We start from the raw sequence: 27,278 nt of genomic DNA, 5'->3' as shown, positions 1-27,278 counted from the left end.
GTGCGCATATGGGTTCAGTTTAGTAATTGTTAGTGTTAATGACAACAATTATAAGGAATAATTTAAATATTCAAAGTATGTGATCCAAGAATTAATGAATGTTTTCCCATTTAAGAAATTGTCAATGACTTTCTTTTCCTTCCTTGAAAAAACAAATAAAACAAAAAACAAACTTTCTACATGTGGAAAGCAAGGACACATACCTGTCTGACATTCCTTGTGTTGTGTATGTGGTTTGCAAGAGATGGCCTTGGTCTGTGTGACGGGTTTGCACAATAATGCTTTGTTCTTTAAAAGCCTGGAAGACGGGGAAGATGGAAGTTTCATGGCATCTGTCCGTGTATTTTCCTAGTTAAAAACAAATTCAGAAGCCAAAGAGATTTTTTTTTAAATATCTTATCACTGATTATAACTGCTTGGTGGCATATATCGAGAAATATAATATCTCTGAAAGAGTAATTGCAATAAAGAAGTCACTTTGGAAAATATGCACTAATTCCTAATTCTTCTAATCAGTATCAGTTCCATTTACTGATTTTTAAAACTACTCTGCCTATAGTAGATACAATTAAAACAGATAGCTGCCAGTTAGCTCAGTTGGTTAGAGTGCTTTAACAAGGTTGCCGGTTCGACCCCCCATTGGCCACTGTGAGCTGCGCCCTCAACAACTAGATTGAAACAACTATTTGACTTGAAGCTGATGGATCCTGGGAAAAAAACACTTAAATAAATAAAAGTTTTAAAAAAAAACAATGAAAACAATCTTTGCTGATTCGGACAAGTGGCTAGTCACAAAAATTAGATCCGACATCAGGCCATATCAAAAATATATTCCAAATCAATTAAAGACCTCAATATGAAAAAAAATAACTTTAAAATCACTGGAGAACTTTCAAATTACCAGAACAAGGAGCAAATATTCTTTTTGTTTTGTTTTGTTTTGTTTTGTTTTGTTTTGTTTTGTTTTTTCAAGGCCCTGGCACTTTAATTAATGAATGTTCTTCAAAAGATAATCTCCTCCCAGGGAGTGTAAGGAACCTACCTGTGCTAATGAATGGAGCTGGGGGATAGGAGAAAATATTCTTAAATAAAACACAAAAGAATTAAAGACCAAGTAGAAAAGACTGACATATTTGACTACCTTGAATTTTATGCAAACAAAGGTCTTTAAAAAACAAAGTTGAAGGATAAGCAATAGAGTGGGAGAATGTATTTTAAAATGTTGTTTTATTCAGTAAGTACTTACTGAATGTTTACCACAAGCCAGGAACTATTCTAAGTCCTGAGGATAGAGCAGAAGACAAAGTCCTGCTCTTAAAGGCCTTATGGGCCGGCCCAGTGGCTCAGGCGGTTCCTAACTCCGAAGGCTGCCGGTTCAATTCCCACATGGGCCAGTGGGCTCTCAACCACAAGGTTGCCAGTTCGATTCCTCGAGTCCCGCAAAGGATGCTGGGCAGCGCCCCCTGTAACTAAGACTGAACAAGGCACCTTGAGCTGAGCTGCCGCTGACCTCCTGGATGGTTCATTTGGTTGTCCTCTCGACCTCAAGGTTGCCGGTTTGACTCCCGCAAGGGATGTTGGGCTGCGCCCCCTGCAACTAGCAACGGCAACTGGACCTGGAGCTGAGCTGCGCCCTCCACAACTAAGACTGAAAGGACAACAACTTGAAGCTGAACGGCTCCCTCCACAACTAAGATTGAAAGGACAACAACTTGACTTGGAAAAAAGTCCTGGAAGTACACACTGTTCCCCAATAAAGTCCTGTTCCCATTCCCCAATAAAATTTTTTTAAAAAGGCCTTACATGCTAGAGGGGAGACAAAAAAGATAAACAAATTAAACAAATACGTAATGTGTAATTTTACGTAGTGATTAAATGCTATGAAAGAAATAAAGCAGGGTAAGGAAATGGAGAGTGATGGTTTAGAGGAGGGTAATATTGGAGTAAACATCTGAGCAGAGACCTGAATATTCAAAAGGGCAAGCCATGCAAAGGCCTGAGGTCAGAGGATTCCAGGCAGAGGGACTGTAGGGAAACAGCTTGGCATGCTTTAGGAATATCAACAAGAACAAGGCTGCAATAAAGTAAGGAGGAGCTAATATGATAAGTTTGGAGAGGTAAGCAGAAGCCAAATTGTACAGGATCTGGAAGGTGTGAGTTAATAAAAACAACCAAAAGTTAGGATTGTATTTTAAATGTGATGGAAAGCCACTGGAGATTACAGATGCAATAATTCTGAGTTATGTAATAATTCAAAGGTATAAAAGTGTATACTTAAAAAGTTTTCAATGCCTGTCTGCCATCTATCCAGACTCAACCTTGAACATAAACACTATTCCCAATTTCTTATACATTCCTCTAGAGATGGTCTATGTAATTAAATCAGTTGCTTCTGACTACCAATGATAGCACATTATTAGCAAGGTTCTGCACCTTGCGTTGTCACTTAGCAAGCTATCTTGGAGGTGTATTTACATAACTTTGCATAAAGCTGCCTAGTCATAGCTTTATACCCTGAATGTACTTCAGGTAATTTAAAGTGCCTCTGCTGCTGAACATTTAAATGTTACAAATCTTTTGCTATTATAAACAATGCTGCAGTAAATATCCTTACACATAAATCAATTCTACATGTGCTATTACATCTATAGAATAAGGTCTTATACATGCTGTTTGGGGGTCAAAATATATTAAAATCTGTATGCTATGGGCTTTAACAATGATGGTACTGCCGAATTACTTTCCATAGAAGTCGTATCAAATTAAATTGATGTTCAGCAATGAATGCGAGCCTGTTTCCCAACACTCTGGTCAACCCAGTACGATCTGACTTTCTCAATAAGTGTTACATAATCTAACAGTAGTGTGGTTTGGTATTTTTCATGTTTAAGCATTATTTGTATTTCCTCTTCTATGAACTGTCTATTCATATCCTTTGCTCTGTTTTCCTTTACCTTTAAAAAAAATTGTATGCATATTTTTTGAATGGGTAATATATGAGGTATAATCAAACTCAGTGAATGTTTAAATAAAAAATTTATTACAGTAAAAGACACATTGCCATTAATCCCCCTTAAAATACTCCCCCTCGCTTGGAAAACACTTATCCCATCATTCTTGCCACTTTCTAAAGCAGTTCTGGAAGTCCTCTTTCATGAGTATCTTTAGCTGTACTGTTGTGGCTGCCTCCAGGTCCTGAATCATTTTGACTTTGGGGAAGAGACAGAGGTCTCGTGGTGCCATATCCAGTGAATAAGGTGTATGAGGACACACCATGTTTTATTTTACAGAAATTGCCATATACCAGAAGCAATGTGTGACACGGAGCAGTGTCATGATGGAGGATGATTTATACTTTAAAACACACCTTCTCTCAGCCATAGCTCACACCCGACTGACTGCACCAAACAAGTTGAAACTTGTCACACAGTTACTAAGGCTCCATATGCTGTTTCCGTTTTTTAAGATCCCTGTCTTTCCACTGGATGGCATTCGGCAACAGCATTCACGGTTTTTTGTGATCACAGTGGAAAGGCTCCAGGTCAGTCATACTTCGCTTCTGGTATGGCAATTTCTGTCAAATAAAAACATTATAGGGGGTGGCCAGATGGCTCAGTTGGTTAGAGCGTGAGCTCTGAACAACAGGGTTGCCGGTTCAATTCCCACATGGAATGGTGGGCTGCGACCCCTTGTAACTGAAGATTGAAGGCGGCGACTGGACTTGCAGCTGAGCTGCGCCCTCCATGACTGGGGGACGACTTGGAGCTGATTGGCCCTGGAAAAACATAGTTTCCCAATCTTCCCCCAATAAAATTAAAAAAAAAAAAAAAACACATTACAGTGTGTCTTCATCCAACTTATTTTCCAGATCTGGCATAGTGCAACTTCTGGCTCTTCCCCAAAGTCAAAACGACCATGAAAGGTAAACCTTTTGGAAGAAGTGTGTTCGAAGAGAGGGAGAGTATTTTTTTTCTATTTTAATGATGATTATTTTATTCTAGATGAGTGGGAATATTTTGAGGGAGATTAATGGCAATGTGTCTTTTACTGTAATAAATTTTTATTTAAACATTCACCATATTGTTTGATCACACCTTGTAACATGACATAAAATTCAAAGATTCACACAGTAAGCAATGAAAAAATAATAACTGGCCCTCTTAAAATTCTCCCTCATTCAGTTCTCGTCAGAGGCAACCACTATTATCTATTTACTGGCTGCTTCCCGAGATATTCTATACATATGTATACGCATGTGTTCAAATACAAATGACAGTATGCTATACAGTTTGTATCTTTTTTCACTTGTGTATGACTGCTCTATGTCTGTACATATAGAGCCACCTCATTCTTTTTAACTGCCTAGTATTCCACTGTATGGATATGACATTTAACTACAGTTCCAACAGGTCCGCTGTGTATGCTTGTGTAGAAGACGCCATTTGCCAGGCCATGTGACTAAGTGTGGGATTGGAGAGGGGTGCATTTCAGGCTCTAACCATGTAGGGGTATTTTTTTTTTCTAATTAGTGTAATAACTCAGGATGAACTCACAGTGGCCCTGATCACCGTAAAACAACTAGCTTGTTTTCAAGTTTTTGGTACTATAAACAATGCTGCAATTAGTTTCCTTGTAACATACTTCATTTCATAAATTTGTGAAATATATCTGAAGGATAAAGTCCTAAAAATGGAATTCCTGGGTAAATTAGTATTTACATTTTAACAGGTTTTACTAAATTGCCCTCTGTAGCAGTTTTTCCAACTGCTGTTGGCAATATGTAAAAATGCCTTAACAGTGTTATCCATCGTATTTATCTCTGCCAATCTGATAAAACTGTAGTTCTAACTGGCATTTCTCTAATTTTGCAGTTGACTATCTTTGCATATGTTTAAGATCTATTTTTATTTCCTAATTTATAAACTGATGGGTCATACTTTTGCCCATTTTCCCGATGGGTATTATGTCTTTTTACTGATTCACAAAAGTTCTTTGCGTATTAATATAAAAGAAAAAACCTAGCCTCTTATGACATGAATTACCACCTTTTCGTTTTTGTCATTTGTCTTTGAAATGTAGTTAAATTTCCCTAACAAATATTTTATGGCTTCTGGGTTTTGTGGCATATTTAAGAGAGACTGTCCCCATTTCTGTATTAAAATTCTTTCCTATATGGGAGGGGGGTGTGTATGAGGAAGTTAAGGGGATTAGAAAGCACAAATTGGTAGTCACAATATTGACACGGGGATGTGAAAGACAGTTTGGGGAATATAATGAATAATGTTGTAAAGATTTTGTAGGGTGTCAGATGGACATTTGTCTTATTAGGGAGACCACTTCATGGACTGTTTATACGCCTGACCACTGCACTGTACATCTGAAACTGAAGCTGGATAATATTGAATGTCAACTATAATTTTATATATATATAAATATATATGATCACAGGATGTGGAGTACAGCATAGGGAATAGAGTCAATGGAATTGTTAACAGCTATATACGATGTCAGAGGGTTAGTTGATTGGGGGAGGGAGATTATCACTTTGTGAGGGGTATAAATGTCTATTACATTGTTTTGCACACCTGAAATGAGTAAAAAGAATTCTTTCCTATATATTTTCCTGGTACTTTTTTAGTATTTTTTTACATTTAAGTCTTTTCTCCACCTGGCCTTCATTTTGGTTTAAGTTGTGAGGTAGAAGTCCAACTATATTTTCTTCCACATGTCTACTCAGTCGTCACGACACTATTTATTGAATAATCTAGATTTCTTCTACTGATGTAAAATGCTACCTTTATTATTTCTAAATTCACACACACAGACACACACACACACACACACACACACACACACACACACATATATATTTTTAATTTCTGACTTCCTTTCCACCTATTCATGGCTTCAGTATCAGCTGTTGTTAACTATATAGCTTTATAAAATTTGTAGCTTTCCTATAATTTTGGATACTAGCTCTTCCCTTTCTTTATTCAGAATTTCATTGAAGGTTTTCTTTTCATGAAAAGAAATTCTTTTTCAGAATTTCATTGAAGGTTTTTAAGCAGTGGAGTGACATAACCTGTTTTAAGATCATTCTGGCAACCGATGGAGAGAAAAAAAACTGCAAAGGGCAAGAATGGAACCAGGAAGACAGGTAGGAGGTCCCTGCAATAATCCAGAAGAAAGATAATGGTGGCTCAGACTAAGAAGTTAGCAATAGAAGTGATAAGAAGTAAGGAACACTGGAGAGGAAGTCTTGGAGGAATAAAGGGTCCTGTTTTATACATATTGTTTGAGATGACTATTAATTATCTAAGTATAATTATCATCTAAATGTCAAGTAGGCAGTTGCATAAATGAATCTGGAACTCAGAGGTAAGGGCAAAAGAGATAAAACTGGGAATCAGGCATGACCTAGGTGGTGTTTAAAACCACAGGACTGGGGCCGGCCCAGTAGCTCAGGTGGTTGGAGCTCCATGCTCCTAACTCCGAAGGCTGCCAGTTCGATGCCCACATGGGCCAGTGGGCTCTCAACCACAAGGCTTCCAGTTGGACTCCCACAAGGGATGGTGGGCTGCGCCCCCTGCAACTAGCAACAGCAACTGGACCTGAAGCTGAACGGCACCCTCCACAACTAAGATTGAAATGATAACAACTTGACTTGGAAAAAAGTCCTGGAAGTACACTGTTCCCCAATAAAGTCCTGTTCCCCTTCCCCAATAAAATCTTTAAAAAAAAAAACAAAAACAAAAAAACCACAGGACTGTATGAGTCCCCTAGGAAGTAACATAGATTGAGAAAACCGACAAAGTATAATGACCTGGAAGCTGAAGAAGGTATTTCAAGAAGGAAGGAAAGATCTTACTGAAAGGATGAGAAAAATGAACTGAAAATTGACCACTTGATTTGACCAAATAAAAATTGATAGTGACCTTAACAAGTGCAGTTTCAGTAGAGTGGTGCAGACAAAAGCCTGACTAAAGTGAGCTAAGGAAAGATAACAGATAAGAAAATGGAGGCAACAAGTTGAGGCCACGTTTAAAGAAGTTTTTTCAAAATAGAGAACAGAGAAACGGGACAATGGCTAGAGCGCCATGACGTTAAAGAAGGATTTTTTTCAAGAACTATTACTGCATGTTTTTGTGCTGATGAAAATGATGGGGGGGTGGCAAATCCAGAATATATATAAAAATCCTATAAATCAATAAGAGACAATTCAACACAAAAATGGGGGAAAATTAAAAACAGGAAATGAAAACTCAAATGTTAAAAAACAGAAAAATAAGCAAACTCACTAGTAATCAATGACGTGCAAAATAAGACAGCAGTAAGATATTAGTAAACAGATTGGCAAAGTGATGTTTAAATCAGACATTGAATGATAGCGAAGCTGTAGGGAATAAGTACAATCATAAACTACTGATGGGAATAAAAATTGGAATGGCCACTCTGTGGGGCAATTTAAAAACTAAAAATACAAATACACTTTGACCCCAAAATTCCACTCTACACTATACAAACACTTGCACACATGCACAAGGAGACATCTACAAGGATGTTCACTGTAGCAGAGATTCTTAATAGTAAAATACTGGAAGCAATGAAATGTGGTACCCACACACAATATAATACCGTATAGGAGTCCACAGTTAAATACAATGTGGTACCCACATACAATATAATACTATGTAGGAGTCCACAGGAACGTACCAAATCTATTAAGTATCATATGGTATTTTTAAAAACAATTATTAAATATTTTCCATGCATTTATATATATGAATGTGAAAGATTAAAAATGGTCTGAAAGGACACACAGCAGACTCCTAATAGTAGTTACATCTAGAAACATGAAAAGGGAACTGGTGATAGTGATTAATTTTTTAAAAAAGAAAAAGAGGGAAAAAAAGGTAAGAGGGGAAAAAATTGTGAGCAAATAAGCCAAATCTAACAATGGTTAATTCTAGATAGTGGGAACACAGTTGAGTAGGAGTTAGCAAAGAATGGCTCTGGGCCAAGTCCAGTCCATTACCTGTTTTTGTAAATAAAGTTTATTGGAACACAGCCACTTACTGCACTAAAATGGCAGAGGTGAGGAGTTGCAACAGAGACTGTATGGCCTGCAAAGTATAAAATATTTACTATCTAGAGCTGTACACAAAAAGTTTACTGTCTTTTGTAGTAGATTTCCTTCTTTGTATTTTCCTTTATCTTACCTTTCCCCCAAATTTAAGACCATTTAAATAACTTGAAGGAGATTCACACTAAAGTCCCAGAGAAACAAAGAAATAATTGTAAAACTGTCAAGTTTTTTTTTTTTAATCATAGAGTATTACACTATTTATTATTATACTTTTTTTTTTGTTTTTAAGGAGCTCACAGTTCACAGTGGCCCATGCAGGGATCAAACCTTGGTGTTATTAGCACCATGCTCTAACCAACTGAGTTAACTGGCCACCCTATTGTTATACTTTTTAATAGACTAAACTGAAAATATTAATCAGAGCTATTCTGTAACACAGTTTAAATAACTGGTTAATTATAGGACTCCACATAAGGAAAACATATATAGCACAGTCACATTTAATGAGGGATATGTTCCTGAAAACTGAATAATTCAAAACTAACATAATTCAAGAATAACTGTCCTATATATATAAAATAGAGGAGAGATGCACTCTCAGAGTACATAAATCTACAATCAATATTTTAATAATACATATTAATATAAAATATAATGCATTAATACCTTAATCAATTATATAAGGATGTGGTTAATAACAAAATTATTAATTCTATAACACAGTAATTAATCATGTGATTTTAAAATAAAATTTAATGTATAGTATAAAATACACAAATAATTACAAAGTTAACTTAATGACAGTTCACTAATGTAGTATCCTGCCTGAAAGTAATTAAGCAGAAGTTATTTATTACCATCTTCCAACAACACAAATAATGGGAGAGTTAAGAGGTATCTAATTACGACAAGCTCTCTCCACATTATGGTGAAGCTGGTCTGATTCTCTGAAAGACTTGCTAAAGAATGAATCTACTATGGTTTCATTTATCTCATTTTTTGTCACTGTGGACTTCTTGATGTGCAGACACACTGTCCATCTTTGGCCACCATGAAACAGCCATCCACATTTGGCTCATCTTCTTCAAAAATAGCAGTTGTTGCTGAAATATGGTCAAAAGCCTGTGTCAGTCACTTCACTGTTGGTTGATGTTCTGAGGGCCCCGGTGGTTGCCAAGGCCCTCTTCCTGCCATCTTTGTTTTTCTAATTCTAACAAGTCTTCCTTTATTAATTCGCAGGGAACAACCCAAGCAAAATGCCAACACCCCCTTACCATCCTTGCACAAATTTATGTTCTTTACCACTTTCACAGATTCTTTATTAGGAAGTGTCATGATGTCTTCCAAGTTAAAGCCTCTTTAAATTATAATGAAACTGAAATGTTTTGATAGCTTTGGAGTTAGCAGGTATGGCTTGTCTGCTCATTTGTATATACTTAAAACTTTGGTAGGCTTTAAAATGAGAAATTAGTAAACCTTTTTGTTTCACTGTCACCTCCTTCCAAATCATTAAAACTACTTCATGCCTTAGCACAGATGATACCTTGGCTTTTGGGGTGCACTATGGCAGCAATGATCTTGTAGCCGTGTTGCCAGGATTTTATCCATTTATTCTATTATCCTTGCCTGGTTACAAGATAATTTTGTGAACTAAAGGGTATACCTGCTTTAATGCTGCTTTTGGCCTTTTTGAACATTATCTCTAATATTCTGCAGGGTGCACTCTCCTACATTAACAGAATGAGATACTGCAGCAGTAGTTTGGCTTCTTCAGAGTTTTATCACATTTAACTTCTGTTCCAAATTTATTGAATTATGGGCATATTTTTTAGCATTTGCACCACCACTTAATGAACCTGAATGACATTGTTAGTTGATATTTTTTAAAATGGTTTTTAATTGTATCAAGAGCAAATGTTACGAGAGCAACACAACAGTCACCAAAAACATTAAGCTAAGATCTAACGCCTTTGCTTCATGTGATATTGATCAAGAATGATGGGAATTTTATTTTCCTGCTAAAGTGATGCTGAGACAGGACAATAATGACAGTTTGCAATCCTTTCAGCCAGATATGAAATTATGTATTTCTTCAAAAAACTTTTTTTAATTTTTGGAAGTTTTATAATATTTCAAATTTGAGTCATAAAGTAGGAATTTAAATATTTTTACTTTGCACTATTGTCAGCCTCACATAATTCAAAGATGCATAAACTGACAGTATACTGAACGTTTTCAAGAAAATTTCTAGTCTAAAAGAAAACTACCTGAATGCAGTAAAAGAGAAAAATAAGCAACCAGATGGAATTGACAAGTATTTAAAGAAATTAAGGAGTCAGACACAAATAAATCAGGAATGCATTCTTATTCATGATCTAACTTTAACATTCAAAAACAAAAATTAATGCATAATATATCACTCCACTTTTTAAAAGACTAAGCTGCAAACAGAAATGTACTCATATATATTAGAAGGCTATATCCAAAATGAAAATAAAATGGCATCATCAGGCAAAATATTAACAATAAAACTTACATCTTCAATGATCTTTGTTGCTTCTTTAGTTACTGCACCTGTTATAAAACATACATTATTATCCCTAGAATATACAGAAGTAAACAATGATACCAAGAAGTTACTTTCCTTTCACTAAAGTGGTCTACAGTCTAGTCCAGAATTTCTCAAAACCGGTCCAAGGAAACTCAGCATCAGTATCATCTGGTGTCCTTGGTAAAGGTAAGAATTCCTGGGCCCCAATCCCACCCTACTGTATTAGAATCTCTGGTGGTAAAGGCAGCTATATTAAAATCATTTGTGTTCTTAAAAAAACAAATTATAACATACCTCTTCCTTCCCTAGCCATACCACCCTACTAGCTACCCACTTCCTTCCGAGACAGAGGAGCATTTCCTCATATAAATGTAAATGTAAATATTACCAATAAGAGCTACTTAGACTAGACAACACTCACTTCCACAACCTAATCAAATGCCTTTACGTCAAGTCATACCTTTCAAAACACTGTTAGTGTTCCCTGTGGGCTGGGCAGGAGATACTTTTGCCAATGACACCACACTGGTTATAACTGGCGTTGTATTTGTCCTTGCAGAAGGGAGCGCCACTGAAACAGTTGGTGCCTTAGAAATATTTACTGATTAAAATAAAAAGATAAGACCTAGTATAAACAAAAGGGACACACACACACACACACACACACAAACCTGTTTAACAACTAAGTTTTCAAGGTGCAATGCAAATGTCTAACTGTATAACATTGGGTTAGGTGACTCTGGTCACATTAGTGCTTGTTAGAACTTAAAGAGAGGCTGATTCTCTAAAATTATTAACTTCAAATGATATTTAACAGGTAAAAAATATAGGATTAACTGGGCTTTTCTATTCATTAATATTAAAACTCCTACACCTAAGCTTACTTCAAATAAAAATTTAACATGACAATTTTTATACATAAGTTGTTGATGTAGCTCTCCATCCAGATAATGTTAACCCACATTATAGAAAGAAAATTCTACCACCCACCTGACTGGTCTCAGGGAATGGATGATAATACAAAAGATTAGCACAAGGCATGTCTGGATTAAGGGGATGATTAATAAGACTGCAAAGGTACACAAGGGCCAGACTGCAAGGAGTCAAAGCACATGGATTCTGTCAATTCAGCAGCACTCCAGGCTTTGGTCAGAGAACATAATATCAAATGTTTTTAATCTAACCCAGTGAAGTCCTACAGCAGGGAGCCACTCTAAAAACATACCACGTAGCTATCTATTCATCTGGATATTTTGACCACATTAGCTGTCCTACTTGCAAAATTATTTTATTCTTAGCCAGAAAAAACTTTGCTACCCATGAAGAACTGGTCTACTTTATTTTTTGTGATGTAATTAATGTGTTGTTCTTTTTCTCTTGGCTACAAGCAAGCTCTGGATCAAATCTTACACCAGTCACGGCAACTACATTAACATACTTATATCTTCTTTCCCTTTGTTTGCTCCAATTTTCTATTTTTATTTCTAGTTAATTAACTGAATAGCATATATCCTTTAGTGTAAGTTATTTATGTACAGATAAATTCAATCAAAAGCAATCAAATCTAATTTCCCTATAAGATTAGTGTTTCCACATTTATTATTCTTGGTGTGTTTGATTATGATAGCAAAAAACATCCGGATTAATTTTTCCTCAAGGGCAATCTTTAAAGATTCTTATAGGAAAATTTAAGGAAACTCAGGCTATCTGAATCCAGTGCAATTTTGTTTTTATTATATTATTTACAGCTGTGTATGCTGATAGTGTACCCTAGCACCGATATAAAGATCCCATTAGCTAAGTTTAATTTTACCTTTTCTTTGTGAAACAGGGTCATTCGTAATTTGCTGATGACAAAACTCCAAGACACAAAATAGGTTACAGAAATGTTTGATGTTTCCTTGCCATTTTATGGACTCACTTAGTTTACCCTGTCGTTTACAAGCATCACATTTGGCCATCTGAGAAAGAAATGTAGGACAGAATAGGCTTAAAACTGTAAAATAATAAAAAATTAACATTAATCATAAAACCAGAAGGCACTATGAAAACAGGATATATGAGTCAGTTGAGATTACAAAATGCAAGGTTCCTTCCCACCTTAGAATACTGTGGTTAAAAAATATATATATATATATATACATACATACACACACACACACACACACACACGCATCGGACAATTAAGTTTGTGAACTTTCCACCATATGTGTATGTGTGTGTGTGCGTATGTACCTGTATATGTATAGTATACACACACACTTAATTATTTATTTCATATCGGTATCCTCAATCAAGAGAATATAAAAGTTGATCTCCCATTTTCAAAATTACCAATGAAAGAATCTACAGATAGTTTCTCTTTTTAAAAGGTTAAAAGGCAGCATATTGCAGTAGAAAGAATATGGGCTTTGGAGTCATAAAGACTGACAAATATCTAGTGGTATCCTTTGCCTTGAGCACTGAGATAGGTCCTGTCATATAATTATGAAAATACATACCTCCCCCCAAGATTATATTTTGGGGGTAGGGAGACCAGTAAACAGGTGATTTCACTGGAGTGTTATAGGTGCAGTCTAGCTGTCATCTACCAGCTTCTTCAAGGGAATGTTACTTAATCTCCCTGGACCTTACTCTTATTCCTTATTGATAAACTAGCACTAATATACCTACCTCTCAGGACAGTGGTGAGGATTAAATGAAATAACACTTATGAAGCACCAGACATGTCATATTAGTGGTTCAATTAATATTAGCTTTTGTTGTTAGCCCTTCAAAAAAGTAATTGTTTTTACAAAGGAGGTGGACAAGGAAGTCAGTAATAGTCATTTGACCTATGAAGTGAGAACAAGGTCTGACTTCAAATTCCTCAGAGTAACTTTCTGACTTCAAGAGGCTTAAGGCAACATAACTATGTAAAGTTCTAACTTGAAAGAAGTTATAACTAAAGTCAATGTGCCTTATAAGAAAGCAAATAATAAAAGGAACATACCCTCAAACAACGACAAAGTCTTCAGAAATTCTATACTCTTTACTCCAAAGATTTCAAGTTTACAATCAACTTAATTTTGCTTGGAGTTCATAGTTTATTTTATCCAGTTCTAAACACAAATTTTATTCACATAATCTGAACATATTTTAAACATAAAATAATTTTTACAAACCTCAGAAAGCCAGAGGTATATTACATTTACCTGATAAAACAGAACTGTAAATTTGGACATGCAATCTTCACAACAAAACTCTTCTAACTTGCCCTCTAATCGATTTTCTACCAAATTAGGGGATGTCTGAGAACAATAACTACACATCCTACAGTAGTTTCCCCACCGTTCTCCAAAGTCACGGGCAGACAGGTACTTGCAAACTGAGAACCAGAAGAGATGAAAAGAAGAAACAACAAATTTACATTAAACTTGAAGGAGGTAAAGTGACTTCCTACAGTCTTAGATAAAAACTTTAAGCGAATTTCTAAATATTCGACACAATTGTTTCCGTTTAGGTTAAGGTATAGTCTCTATATTCACAAAACAAACTCATATTACCTTTTAAATACACTCTAAATCGGCCACCTATATTTAGAAACATCAGAGGTATAAAAGTTTCTTAAGCCAAAAATCCATAATTGCTTCAGTACCGTCTTCACAAATGGGTACAAGAACAAAAAGTTCTCTGAAGTCACAGCTAAACTCAGCAAGAGATTTTCTATACTCTATACTAATAAAATTGATCTCATTATATTTCAGAAGTTTTTCTTTACTAAGATTATTGTAACATTTAAAAGGATAGACTTTAAAGTGAAGTAAGTATAAACTCAATATATAGGTCTCAAATTATACCACATAAAACAAAAATTACTTGAAAATGAATTATGGATTAATAGCCCAACTCATAATGAATACTTCATAACACATGCTCTGTGGATAAAACCGAACTTTTTTCTTTACCTTCACTACAGAATGGCTTATCAACCCCTGAGAACCGTACAGTCTCCTTTATAATTTTCTGTAGTTTACAGTAGTCACACATTGCTATAACTTTATTTTTCTTTTTGTAGTCATCAGAGCAAGTCTTGCCACAAAACAGAAACATTTTACCCTGCAGAGAAAGAATACTCATTAAGACCTAATTATACAGTTACTTTATTTTTAAGAAATCCTTTCCTCCTCCTTTAAAAGCAAATTAAGTGATCGTCAAAGATGAAGAGATAAAAATGTTTCTATTGGATAAGTTTAGATTCAATGCCTTTCACGATCTCTCCTTACCTTGTAGAAAAGAAGTTCAGGTTTTGTGGCAAACAGATGGTTGCAGTGCTGACACTTGAGTTTAACAGCTGCATGGGCAGGAGCAACTTGCTGGGCCTCTGAGGCAGGAGACTGGAGGCCCGCTGCTGCAGAGCCACTGATGATGCTTGTGGAAGTGGCAGAGGTGCTACCTCCTCCTGCTGACACCACTGACCCGGAGGGCGGGCTTCCTTGGCCCTGAGACAGGGGCACTGCTGAAGAGTTTGTTCCTTTTGGCTTGTTAAATACATTCTGAATGAACACAAATAAAGGCAAACATTTTAACAACTGAGAAATAACAGAACTTTCATCTTCTCATCTTGATAAATTAATTCCCCCACCAACATTTCTTTAACATGTATAAAGTAGTACACAGAAAGAGTTTCAATAGCATACTTACAGAATACAAGGACCAAGAAATGCAAGCTTCTAGACAAACATCTTTAGTATACATCACCTTAATAAATTAGAGCAGGCCTCTCCTTTCCCCCAAGACACCCCTTCATCTGCACCCCCCTCACCAAGCATCCTCTGACAGCTATTAAGAACACTAGACTCTCTCTCCTTAGCGCCAAGGACACTGCATCAGGCACCTTCCCACCCCGGAGGATCACTAAACTCTACTGTCTGTGTTATCGCAGAGAGTGAGGAGAAGATATGACAAGTAAGTGGAAGCTTACAATTCCATGCCAGGAATTGCATCTGGCCCAGGATGAGAGGAAGGGATACATGAACAGATCATCATACCATGTATCCAAACCATATCCTAGCTTCCACCCTTCTGAAAGGGAGAGAGCCAAGGGAAAAAGTGAAAAGGAAGGACAGTTTAAGTGAGAACTCTGAATAAGGAAGAAAGCACTGAGGCTCAATACCTGGGCTCAAACATTCTGCAGAAATGACCTTCAGAACCACAGTTGAACTTTTTTCTTTCTAACTTACAGTGTAATCTTTTATGGACCTTCAGCAGTAAACATTTTACCATAGACCAATGCCTAAGAGAACTGCAGGGGTAAAATACTCTTAGATCATACCTGGAAAGCCACCACACAACTGGAGCTGCAGAAGCTGTATATAGTTCCATTGGACATGGCTAGGTGATACTGAGGGATTGCTGAGGTTTTACAACTATGACACGACACCTGGACACCTGGGTAACAAAAAATAAAAACCAATGAATAAATGACACAGATGAAAATAATAATCCAAAAATGTAGTAGAATAAAACCACAAATAATATAAAAACAAAAATCAAGGAACTTTATTATAACCTATAAAGCTAACTACAACCTCTTCAATTAAGTCCGATTTACACAAAAACTAATTTTCAACTTATGTGTTTTTTTTTCCTTTTCACATATGAAACTACAAAAAAAAAAATCTCAACCAAGAAAATCAGTGAAAAACATTTTTCACTTAAACATCAGTTCTTTGAACCTACACCAATCTTGGGTCTTTATCTAACCATATAGATAAATTTAGTTTATAACAAAATAAAGGAAAAGCAGTTACATTCTTCAATAGTTATTAAATCTATAAATTTATCAAATTTAAACATTACCTGAAGAAATAACTGTCTTAACTCTGTAAGCAGATAAACAATTAACAGAGCAGAAAAGTTCTGTTTTTCCTGAGTCATTTGTAGTCTCAATCATTTCAGCTGAGGGCCTCAATGATTTCCCCAAGGCATATGGAGGAGTCTGGGCTGAATTCTGTTAAAACAAAATAACATTCATATACCTAGTACAAGCATACATATGTACATATTGTTTAAGAAAAGGAATAAAGAGGGGAGCATTTGAGGTCTTGCTCCCTGGCATATGTCATCAGTTTGGTTCAAATAAACTCTTATAAATTTTTTTTTTTTATAAAAATTAAAAGGAAAAAATGAAGAAAAGCTACTTACAACTACTGCCTTTGGTTGAAATATTTGAGCATGACAACAAGGCCACACCAAGCATGGACTTTTCAGAAAGTTGGGATGTGGGAAAAATAAATTCTTTCAGATAATAAAATATAAACTGAATAAAATTAGTAACTACTCATATATAACTAGCAACAACATACCACATTAAAAGGAATGAATTAGATAGTCTTAACATTCTTTTCTCATTACAAATAATCAGAAAAGACCAAGTAATCCCTGAACCAAAGGGCCATCCTCAGTACAGACTTGGACATTAATCTAGGAGACAGTCTACCACTGTAAGGTTACTTAACTAGTAAGACTCTTTGGGAGGAGGAAATAGAAATGATGTTTAAGGTATATTATGTCGTCCTGCAGAACTACTTGTTTTCAAGCTAAGTTTCATAATAAAATTTGCCCATAAGTTTATCATGTTTTAAGAAACAATAATAATAATGGCTAACATTTACATAAATTTCCAATATTACTACTTATTGAGTGTTTACCATGAGCCAGGACCCATGCTAAGCAATTTATATACAGTGCATCACAGAATTCTTTCAACAACTTAGTGAGATACTTTAAAATATTGAATTAACTAGAAGTTTATCTTTAATTAGATAAACACATAAACAGAAAAGTCAGAGAATAAACTTATTTCATCTGACTCCAAAGTCAAGCTCTTAACTGCTAAACTAACTCTGTCATTGACACAATAGGGTTTCTCAGTAAGAAATGACATGGGGAAGTATATGGTAGGAATATATAAATTGTGAAGTTTCACTACATAATCTTCCTGGTAAAAGAGGAACATCATTTATGCAGTTGATAGACCAGTAACAAAATTAGGAATGAAATGGATTTTTGGATCATATATATGTATAAATAAAATGGATTCTATTCCTGTGAAAGCAATAACCAGACTGCCAAAAGTTGCAATTCCTAGAAAAGTGATACTTTTCAAAGATGAATGTCCATTACCAACTGCTCAGAGGAATTACATATAAATCAAACTTGCTAACTAAATATTTTTTAAATTATTATTTACAACCTTTTTAAAAAGATAACCTTTTAAAGACCAAAATCATTCAACAATAATTAAGTTGACACAAATTGATATAGTTAGTAACCAAATGTATCAATTATTCAATAAAATAAATAAAAATTAAAGTATTCTAATAAGGCAGTGTTGCCAAAATAATTACAATTCATTCCAAAACACATTAAAAAACATAAAAGGAAAAGATATGCTTTAGATTCACTGATTTTTATCATCTTTTTAACTTTTGGTCATAGTTGATTTACAATAACATGGGATTTTCTTCACTTTGATATATCACAAAATATTTCAGACTGAGCAAATCATGAAATGACATTTGTGAATTCCTGGCCATGAAGGAAACCTTAAAAAATGATGAGGTTCATGTATATCATCTCACCCCCACAATCAATCCTTACAGTATCAGAACCTATCCCACTTTTCTGCAGGGGAAATCACACACCAGGATTAATTGATGGGAAGGATCCTCTTTTATTTTGTATTTCACCCCTGTGCAGCCATCTCAGAAGGGGTGAGCCTAACTATATGCAACAGACTGATATTCATTCATACCTGCTTATATGCTGTGACACTTGTTGAAGTGAAAACTTTCTGGGACTGGCAGGGACCAGAGCTACTGTAGCAATAGCTCCCACAGTTCTCACAACATTTCATGGTAAGGTTGTTGGTAGAGTGAAATTTTGAAAAACAAGCATCACTACAAAGACCATGTACCACATTTTGATATTTAACTTCAAATCGAATCTAGGAAATAAAAATACATATACATACAAAATAAGCAGAGCCAGTTAAAAATCTCTGATCTTTAATTAGAATCTCAATAAAGATAAAAGGAACTTACATCAGCATTCTTCTGACACATGCTGCACTTTGTTGAAATGCTATTGGTATATATGGTAACAACAGGTTTTTTCTTTAGCTCATAAGAAGAAAGGCATGACTGGCTGCAGAAATCTTTGCTGGGAGAAGAATTTTCAAATCGGGTTGTGATCACATCCTTTGAATTTAAAATGTCTCTAAAAATAAATAACAAAGCCAAAATGAAATGTGTTCTTCCTCTTTGTGAGCTAAAATGACTGTACTTACTAAGTGCAGCTAATGTATAGTGGAAATTGGCTGACCCTGCATAAGGCATCTGGAAACCTGGGTTTGATGATTAGTTCTGTTACTTATCAGCTGAGTGACAATAAGTGAGGCAACTACTATCTCAATTTCCTCATGTATAAAATGTTGATTATAATACCTAACTTATAGATGTGTGAAGAAGAATTATACTTAAAATATATCCAGCCAGACACCCATGACAAAAACAGTGAGGCTTCCAGCTCTAACCAAGTTTCATCCACTGGAGCCAATGGAGAGAGTGGCCATCCCACAACTCCAGACCACAAAACACTGTCCTCTTATTAGCCAGTAGCTGCCAAGAGTATAAATATGAATGAAACAAGAAATTAAATTTAAAAAAAATTTAAATGCAAGATTTGGGAAACAATGAACTACAAAAGATAAATATAAAAAATTAGCACGATATATAAAATTTAGCTATAATTGAAGTGAGCAAATAAACAGATGACAAAAGGGCTATTAAGGTTTCATAGCAGAGGACGGAAACAAGAATAAGAAAAAGGACACAAATAATCGAGTGGTTCTGTGAGATTCCTAGAGTCATTTTATAAGAGTTCATTATTGCAATAAACACTGACAGTAAAAACACAGGCTGATTATTGACATTCTTCTGACAAGTATAAAAACTAACAGTCATTAATCAGAAACACTAGTGCAGGCCATAAAGTAAAAAAATAATGGCAATAATATGATATACTACAATAACATGTATTGAGTAATTACTATGTGGCAGGCATTGCTCTCTTTACTCAAATTATCCAATTTAATTATCAAAAAACTCTATGAGGTAAGTATTATTATAACTGCCATTTTATAGATGAGGAGACCAAATCCGAAAGGTTACATAGCTTGTTAAAGTCACACGGCTGGTAAGCAGCGAAGCCAAAATGCAAATCCCAGCAGTCAGATTCTGCAGTCTATGGAGTTAATCACTTGACTGTTCTGCCTCCCATCCTGTACCTTTATTATACAGAACTGTTCCATGGTAAACTAAGAAAGAACAACAACAATAACAAGGTACTTTAATCTCCTAAAACTCACCTAACCTTAAATATATGACAGTGAATCTTGGAAACCAAGTGGATATGCTTACACACAGGTGAAGTACTAACTTAGAAAAGTGATTTTTTTCTCTAAAAACAGAGTATTACAGAATTTCATTTAATAATGTGAATCTGCCAGTGGCATAATGTATGTATAAGTAAACCAATGAGAATGTCTTTTTAATGAAATATAAATATAAATGTGCACATAAATATAAATGTATTCTAAACCTTACACATGCAAATGAATGCTACACCTTAACATTTATCTTTAAAAAGCCATACCTCTTCCAACAACATGGCTCCAACTTTTTTTCTAGTTTTTCTTTTAATTTATAAAAACTCGAAGAACTTTTTAATTTTATAGCCAAATATCATGTTTAACAGTATGACTAAGTTTAACCATCTACAATAGTCAGCTGATTAGGCATCAAATAACTTTTGACAATTTGCAAAAATCAAACCCATGCTGAAAAGATAGATTTATTACCTAACTTAGTCTAAAGGAATGTTTCATAGGTTCTGAAAGCAATGCCAAATCAAGAGATTAGAAAATTTTTTTTGAATAAGAGCAGTACTGTGGTTAAAAAGTCCCTGACACTAGTGACTATTTTTAAGAGAATAATACGCATTTGGGTATATAAATTGTGCTATGTTCTTTAACATTTAATTCATTTTCTCTTGATATATGACATGTTGAAATAGAATATCTAAAAACAGAAAACTAAATTTACTTCTTCCAGATCAGTTTTATGAGGATGACATAAAAGAGTTAAAGTAAGGCATTAGAAAGGCATTCTAGAACAAAACTAAATTTTAAAATTTAAGTAAAATATTTTAAAATTCCTCTTTCCTTTCAGTTGGAGATTTCCATTTTAACAGGATCTATTTTTAGATACCTAAGGCCAACACACCAAGCAGATAAAGAACCTGTCCTGTATCTCCAAAGACAAAATAGGGGCCTATAAATTATGTTACATATACACAATATTAATTTTATTATTAAAAATAATAAGATCCCACTCAGTAAGCATTTGCTATGTGATAGGCCCTGTGCTAACACTGTCTGATTAAAATCTGAGGGAGTAGATACTTCTAGTGAAGTACTATCAATGAAGAAACTGAGGCTTAGACAAGTTAAATATCCATCCAAGGTTATCCAATTAGTAAGTAATAGAGCCACGGTCTAAAACCAAGTTCTTAACTTTTATTACTCTACATTAGTAACTACTGACAATGTACTACATTCCTAGAATTACACTACCACAGGAACAGGCGAAACATGTCAAATTCTTCAAACATACTAAGGTAAAGAAAGAAGCTTGTGTGACTTTGTTGCTATTTCTTTCTCTTTCTGCATCTATGCATTATTTAAAATAACAATGATCCCCAACAAAAGCTCACAAGGATTTTTTTATAAACATATTTTTGTGGCCATTTAGAGTTTTTACCTTCTAAAGAATTAAATAATTTTCATATACTTGTATAACCGTGGTATTATTTTATTCTATACTTCAATAACATTCAAGATAACGTAATTTTGAATGGTTGTTGTCTACAATTACAGGATATATGAGAGGTCCTACCATTCCCACAAATAGTTTGTTATTTCTTTCCATAGTAAAATTTAAACTGAAAGACATAAGGAAAACTCATTTAGACAACATTTTTAACACCAAATCACTTACTTTAGAATTTGCAAATTTCTCAATTAGTCAAAAAGCTATTTTCATAGAAAGGTGCTAAAGAGATAGAGAGTAGCAATAGCATTTTGAACTAAACTATATACAACTAAACAAGTAAAGTAAAAAGGGATGTGATTAAGAATTTTATACTTCGAGCAGTTTGTGCAAGTTTTCTTGGGAGGAGGTAGCAGGCAGACAGGTGAAGGATATCTGGTAATGCACCACATGGAGCAAAAGAGATGAGGAGATCCTGTCTTATGATATGCCGTTTGCCCCTTATAGAGCAGTTTTTTACAGCCAGAACAAACAGCTACAACTGGAACCGAAGGAAGCCATCTGTTTGGACCAGATGATGCAAGAGGAAACTGAAAGCCTGGGGTCAACTGCTGAGCTTTAAAAAAAAAAGAAAAAAAAAATTTAGTATCAACTGAACACATACACATTCTCTATTTCTTAGAGCAAATTACCTCAGTCTTGAAATCCAATATGAATAAAGCAATAAGCACTCTAGGGGATTTCAAACTTTAAAAATCATAATCCATAGTAAAAACTACATTTCACATTATAATCCAGGACACACATACATACATGTGTATGTATGATTTAATAACTGAAACAGTAGTTTCATGAAATAATGTTTCCTTACTACAAACACTATACTCTGATATAATCTTATTCTATTCCAGTTTTTAAAATGCTGGTCAATACCAGCTACCTAGTTTGAAAAGCAATGCTTTATCTAAAGGAAGAAAAAAAACCAACATGAGGTACTTTCCCTAAATTCTACTAGTCAGATATAACATATATTAATCATAATTAACTTTTGCAGTTCTATTTCTTACCAAGAGGACTGTCATTAACTGAAAACACAGCACTAATTTTCAGTTCACTTTCTTGAGTTTTTGGCTTTGGGGCATGTTCATACTCCTTAAAGAAAAAAAAAGAAAGAGAAATGAATACGGTGTTAGTTTAGTACCTAAGTTAACCAGAAATTCAAGCAAAAAAAATTGTTATATTCATCTCTTCTACATTGTAATCATAATCACCTTTACAAGTAACTCAAAAGTCAAAATTTACAAGTTATCAAACTAGCTTTAGTCTTTACAAAAAAAGGATCTTTCAGAATTGGAATATCTTTTATAATGGAATACCTTTTACTTTTCAAATGTAATCTTTATATATAAGGTAATAGACAGCTTTTTTTTAGTGGGGGGGAGAGGAACAGTGTGTTTTTCCAGGACCCATCAGCTCCAAGTCAAGTCGTTTTCAATCTAGTTGTGGAGGGCACAGCTCATCGGCCCATGTGGGAATTGAACCAGAGGCCCTGCTCTCTAACGTCTGAGCCGACTGGCTGCCCACTGGCAGCTCAGGTCCCAGCTCAAGCAGTTGTTTCCAATCTAGTTGCGGAGGGCACAGATCACAGGCCCATGTGGGAATCGAACATGACCTTGGTGTTATGAGCACTGTGCTCTAACCATTGAGCCATTCGGCCCAATAGACCGCTGAGCACTACCCTTTTTTTAGGCTGTGTTTATAAGGGGTAAATTAAATTAAATCTGAATAATTTACAGTTTGTATCAAATTGGTAATTTTAGCCAAGAGATTTACAAGCTGTCATATCTGTTAATAGCAGAATGAATACAAGAGCTTCAATGTAATCTGCTCATTATCCATAAAATCACAGCCTAAATCAGATTTATGCTTAACATACTCTTTAAAATGTTTTAAAATATAATCATGAAACAAAATTTTAAAAATATAAATACCTATCTTGAAAAAGACTCTTTATTCTGAGACGACAACCATCCTACTTTTTTATGTGTCAAAATAGTCTTACATATTTCAAAATAAGTTTTTAAAAAGTCTTACTTTTCTGAAATAGTGGTGAGAATATACGGTAGTGTATTTTTAACCTCCCTAAACCTAGAAAAATAACTGACTGATGTATCAGTTCCCAAAGTTACTTTTGAAATTTCTTTGAACTATTAAATGCCAAAGACTAGGAAGCACTGCATTAATGTACCACTTCCCATAATGTTCATTATGGCACAAAGAAGCTGCTGCTTACAAGGTAGGAACTATGATACTTTTTTTTGTTGTTGTTTGTTTTTAAGATTTTATTGGGGAAGGGGAACAGGACTTTATTGGGGTACAGTGTGTACGTTCAGGCCTTCTTTCCAAGTCAAGTTGTTGTCCTTTCAGTCTTAGTTGTGGAGGGCGCAGCTCAGCTCCAGGTCCAGTTGCCGTTTTTTCTAGTTGCAGGGGGCGCAGCCCACTATCCCTTGTGGGAGTCGAACCGGCAACCTTGTGGTTGAGAGGACGCGCTCCAACCAACTGAGCCATCCGGGAGGCAGCTCAGCTCAACATACCGTGTTCAATCTTAGCTGCAGGGACTCGAGGAATTAACTGGCAACCTTGTGGTTGAGAGCCCACTGGCCCATGAGGGAATCGAACCAGCAGCCTTCAGAGTTAGGAGCACGGAGCTCTAACCGCCTGAGCCACTGGGCCGCCCGATACTTTCTTTATAGATGTGGAAAGTGAGGCTTAGAGAAGTTCAGCAATTTATCCAAAAGTCACAGAGATACTAAGTGCACAGATGGGAATCAAACCCAATTATCTCTCTTCCAAAACCCATGCTATCTCCCCCATAAATGTACAAATACAACAAAACATAATTACTATAATAAACTCAAACCCTGGCCCCCAATTGAAAGTAATTTCTCCTGCTGTAGTCTCTCAAATCTCCTTTTACTCGTAGTACCTGTCATAATACATTTCGTATTGATTTGGGTGATAATTTAATATCTAACACTGCTCCTCTGCATGCATGTGCACACGACCATATCCACTATGAATAGGGACCGTATTTGTTTTTCCACCTCTATACGTAATGCCCAGCACAGTCAACATAACACAACAGATAAGACTGGGTTCTGACAGCAGAAACAGATGGACCTTGGCTCAAACAAGTTATTTGATCTTTCTTAGTTTTAATTTCCATATCTATAAAATAATATTATCTAACCCATTAGGCCATTATGGGGGGGTGTAAATGATTTAATACAAATAAAGTACATAGCATGATGCCTTACAGCTAGCCAAAGGTCAAGTGTGATTTACACATAAAAATGCTAGCTCTTACTATTTTTATAATTATGGCATTAAAAAATATTTGTTGAATAAATGAATCCAACTCCATTCAACCTAGAGTAGATGTTCTTAAACATTATATTTAAATAACAATATTTATTTAGTGACACTTGCAAAAAGAGAAATTAAAAGTACCTATATATACCTCCTTCAACTTACTAAAAAGAACACTTAAGATTCAATAAAAAAATTACTTTGCCTTATCAACTCAATCTTTAATATTTTTTAAATATGCATGTTGCATTTCCCTGGTCAGCTCATTTTACTTCATAAAGTAACTATTCCAAACTTTCATCACTTGTAAGTCCCAACCCCACATATTTCCTGCTCACAGTGATCTTTCAATTTTACCAAGAAAAAAGAAGCAACTGAGAACTCCCTCAACATTCTGATTCCCCCTTCCACCATAACTACAAATTAATCAGCAAACTGCCCTCCTTCTTACAGGAAAAGGCAACATTCCTAGCCACAGCTAAAAGAGTGCTTGCATTCGGGATCCCTTTCCCTCTTTTCTTTCAGCACTCCATACTATCTTTGTGTATATTCAGTCTCTCTCCACCTCCATATTGGTTTCTTTCCCTTAACTTATATGAGGTGTGATCAACAAATACAGTGAATGCTGTTGCCAAGTGCCATCCAACAGAAAGGCAGGAATCTTCAATACAGGAAACAGCACGTCAGCCCTTAGTAACCGTGTGTGACAAGTTTCAACTTGTTTGGTGCAGTCAGTTGGGTGTGAGCTATGGTTGAGAGAAGGTATGTTTTAAAGTGTGCCATAAATCATGGATCACGAACAACTCATTAACATGAAATGGGCAGTTTCATCCTCCATCATGACAACGCTCCATGTCACACATCGCTCCTGGTATACGGCAATTTCTGTCAAATAAAAACATTACAGTGTGGGGGCAGCTGGATGGCTCAGTTGGTTAGAGTGCAAACTCTGAACAACAGGGTTGTCGGTTTGATTCCCACATGGGCCAGTGAGCTGCACCCTCCACAATTAGACTGAAGGACAACGACTTGGAGTTGATGGGCCCTGGAGAAACCCAATATTCCCCACTACAAAAAAAAAAAAAAAAAAAAAAAAAGGATTAATAAAACAAAAACCATTACAAGTGTGTTCTCCTCCACCTTTGTTACCGGATCTAGCACCATGTGACTTCTGGCTCTTCCCCAAAGTCAAATGACCATGAAAGGTAAACGTTTTGAACCGATTCAGGACATCGAGGCAGCCACAACAGCACAACTAAAGACACTCACAAAAGAGGGCTTCAGAACTGCTTCAGAAAGTGGCAAGAACGATGGGATCAGTGTGTTCGAAGAGAGGGGGAATATTTTGAGGGGGATTAATGGCAAGGTGTCTTTTACTGCAATAAATTTTTTTTAAACATTCACTGTATTTTTTTATCACACCTTCGTAAGTGTCAACCGATAGTCATCAGTGCCAATTCAATGCCAGCAGGAATCCCCAATTTGGGGTACAGTGAAGGAGGAGACGTTACTCAGAATAAACAGCTCAACTGTGATGTAGCACAGCTGTGGAACAGCTTCATTATGAAATATCATGGCTGGGGAACAGCACAGCTGTGAGGCTGCCCTCAAGTGAGGCGGCCATCTCCAGTTAGACAGCTCTGTTCCTCTCCACTCAGGTCAGCGGAGACAGGATAGTTTCCACTCTGTTCTGGTCCGGCAAGTCGTCTTCTGTGTTTCAGGTTCAGCCAGGGAAAGTCTCCCGTGGAAAAAGGAAAGTGCGCTCCTCAGAGCCAGAAGGGAGCTGACTTATATAAAGAGAAGTCCCTGGTCCTCGTCCCTGATTGGTCCATCCTCATGCAAATGAGGATTCTAAATCCTGTTTGATTGGTCCAGAAAGCACTGTTCTGATTGGTCAGTGAAGATGCTAATGGGGATACAGCTATACAGCTCCAACTGGATGGAGAAAATCTCAGTCCTATTGAAAGAGTTGGCTCAGACGACAGATAGTTTGGATGCCACACTAAAAAGTTTATGCTTTATCACACATGAGAAGACAGGGTCTTTAAAGGGAGTAGCGTCATCAGATCTGTAAATAGTAAAGGCAGCCAGTTCAATGTGGGAGGCAGGAAGTTCAGTGCAGATACAGGCAGATTAGTGTAGGCTTCTCCCTGAAGCATGGCTTCTGTGACAAGCTCCTGTTTAGAAATGGTTACTTGGCTCTTTTTAAATTTGAGTCCAGGAACACTTGGTAGGTATCTTTTTTTCTTGGGTCAACATAAAGAACCTATTCCCTTAAGAATTCCTGCCCTCTCCTCTTTTTACAACCAAGCAGAGAAAAAGTATTCTGGTTCTTCTCTACTTCCTCACTTTGATTCCCTCCAGAACTCAATGCTATCAGGATACTGCTTCAACTGTC

General features: G+C 35.8%; 1 protein-coding gene across 14 annotated transcripts in view; it reads right to left on the bottom strand.

The window, feature by feature from the left end:
- Positions 1–27,278, bottom strand: part of ZMYM6 (zinc finger MYM-type containing 6) — a 38,947-nt gene that overhangs the window by 3,972 nt on the left and 7,697 nt on the right. For 8 of the 14 annotated variants that reach the window (XM_081056860.1, XM_081056864.1, XM_081056853.1 and 5 more), the window contains 13 exons: positions 22,579–22,663; positions 21,887–22,127; positions 18,725–18,899; positions 18,436–18,627; positions 16,479–16,629; positions 15,952–16,067; positions 14,903–15,172; positions 14,585–14,735; positions 13,832–14,004; positions 12,451–12,598; positions 11,098–11,238; positions 10,623–10,660; positions 204–348 (listed from right to left, as the gene is read on the bottom strand). In XM_081056860.1, coding sequence (XP_080912986.1) covers positions 204–348; positions 10,623–10,660; positions 11,098–11,238; positions 12,451–12,598; positions 13,832–14,004; positions 14,585–14,735; positions 14,903–15,172; positions 15,952–16,067; positions 16,479–16,629; positions 18,436–18,627; positions 18,725–18,899; positions 21,887–22,127; positions 22,579–22,663 — 2,026 coding nt within the window. Of the gene's footprint in view, positions 1–203; positions 349–8,323; positions 9,190–10,622; positions 10,661–11,097; positions 11,239–12,450; positions 12,599–13,831; positions 14,005–14,584; positions 14,736–14,902; positions 15,173–15,951; positions 16,068–16,478; positions 16,630–18,435; positions 18,628–18,724; positions 18,900–21,886; positions 22,128–22,578; positions 22,664–27,278 lie in introns of those variants that run through there. The other 6 variants (XM_081056854.1, XM_081056865.1, XM_081056866.1 and 3 more) reach the window with 3 other exon arrangements.

This window comes from Rhinolophus hipposideros (genome assembly GCF_964194185.1).
Source record: "Rhinolophus hipposideros genome assembly, chromosome: 8".
Lineage (NCBI taxonomy): Eukaryota > Metazoa > Chordata > Mammalia > Chiroptera > Rhinolophidae > Rhinolophus > Rhinolophus hipposideros.
Note: the sequence above shows the minus strand (reverse complement) of the source record. Positions and strands in the feature narration are given on the sequence as shown.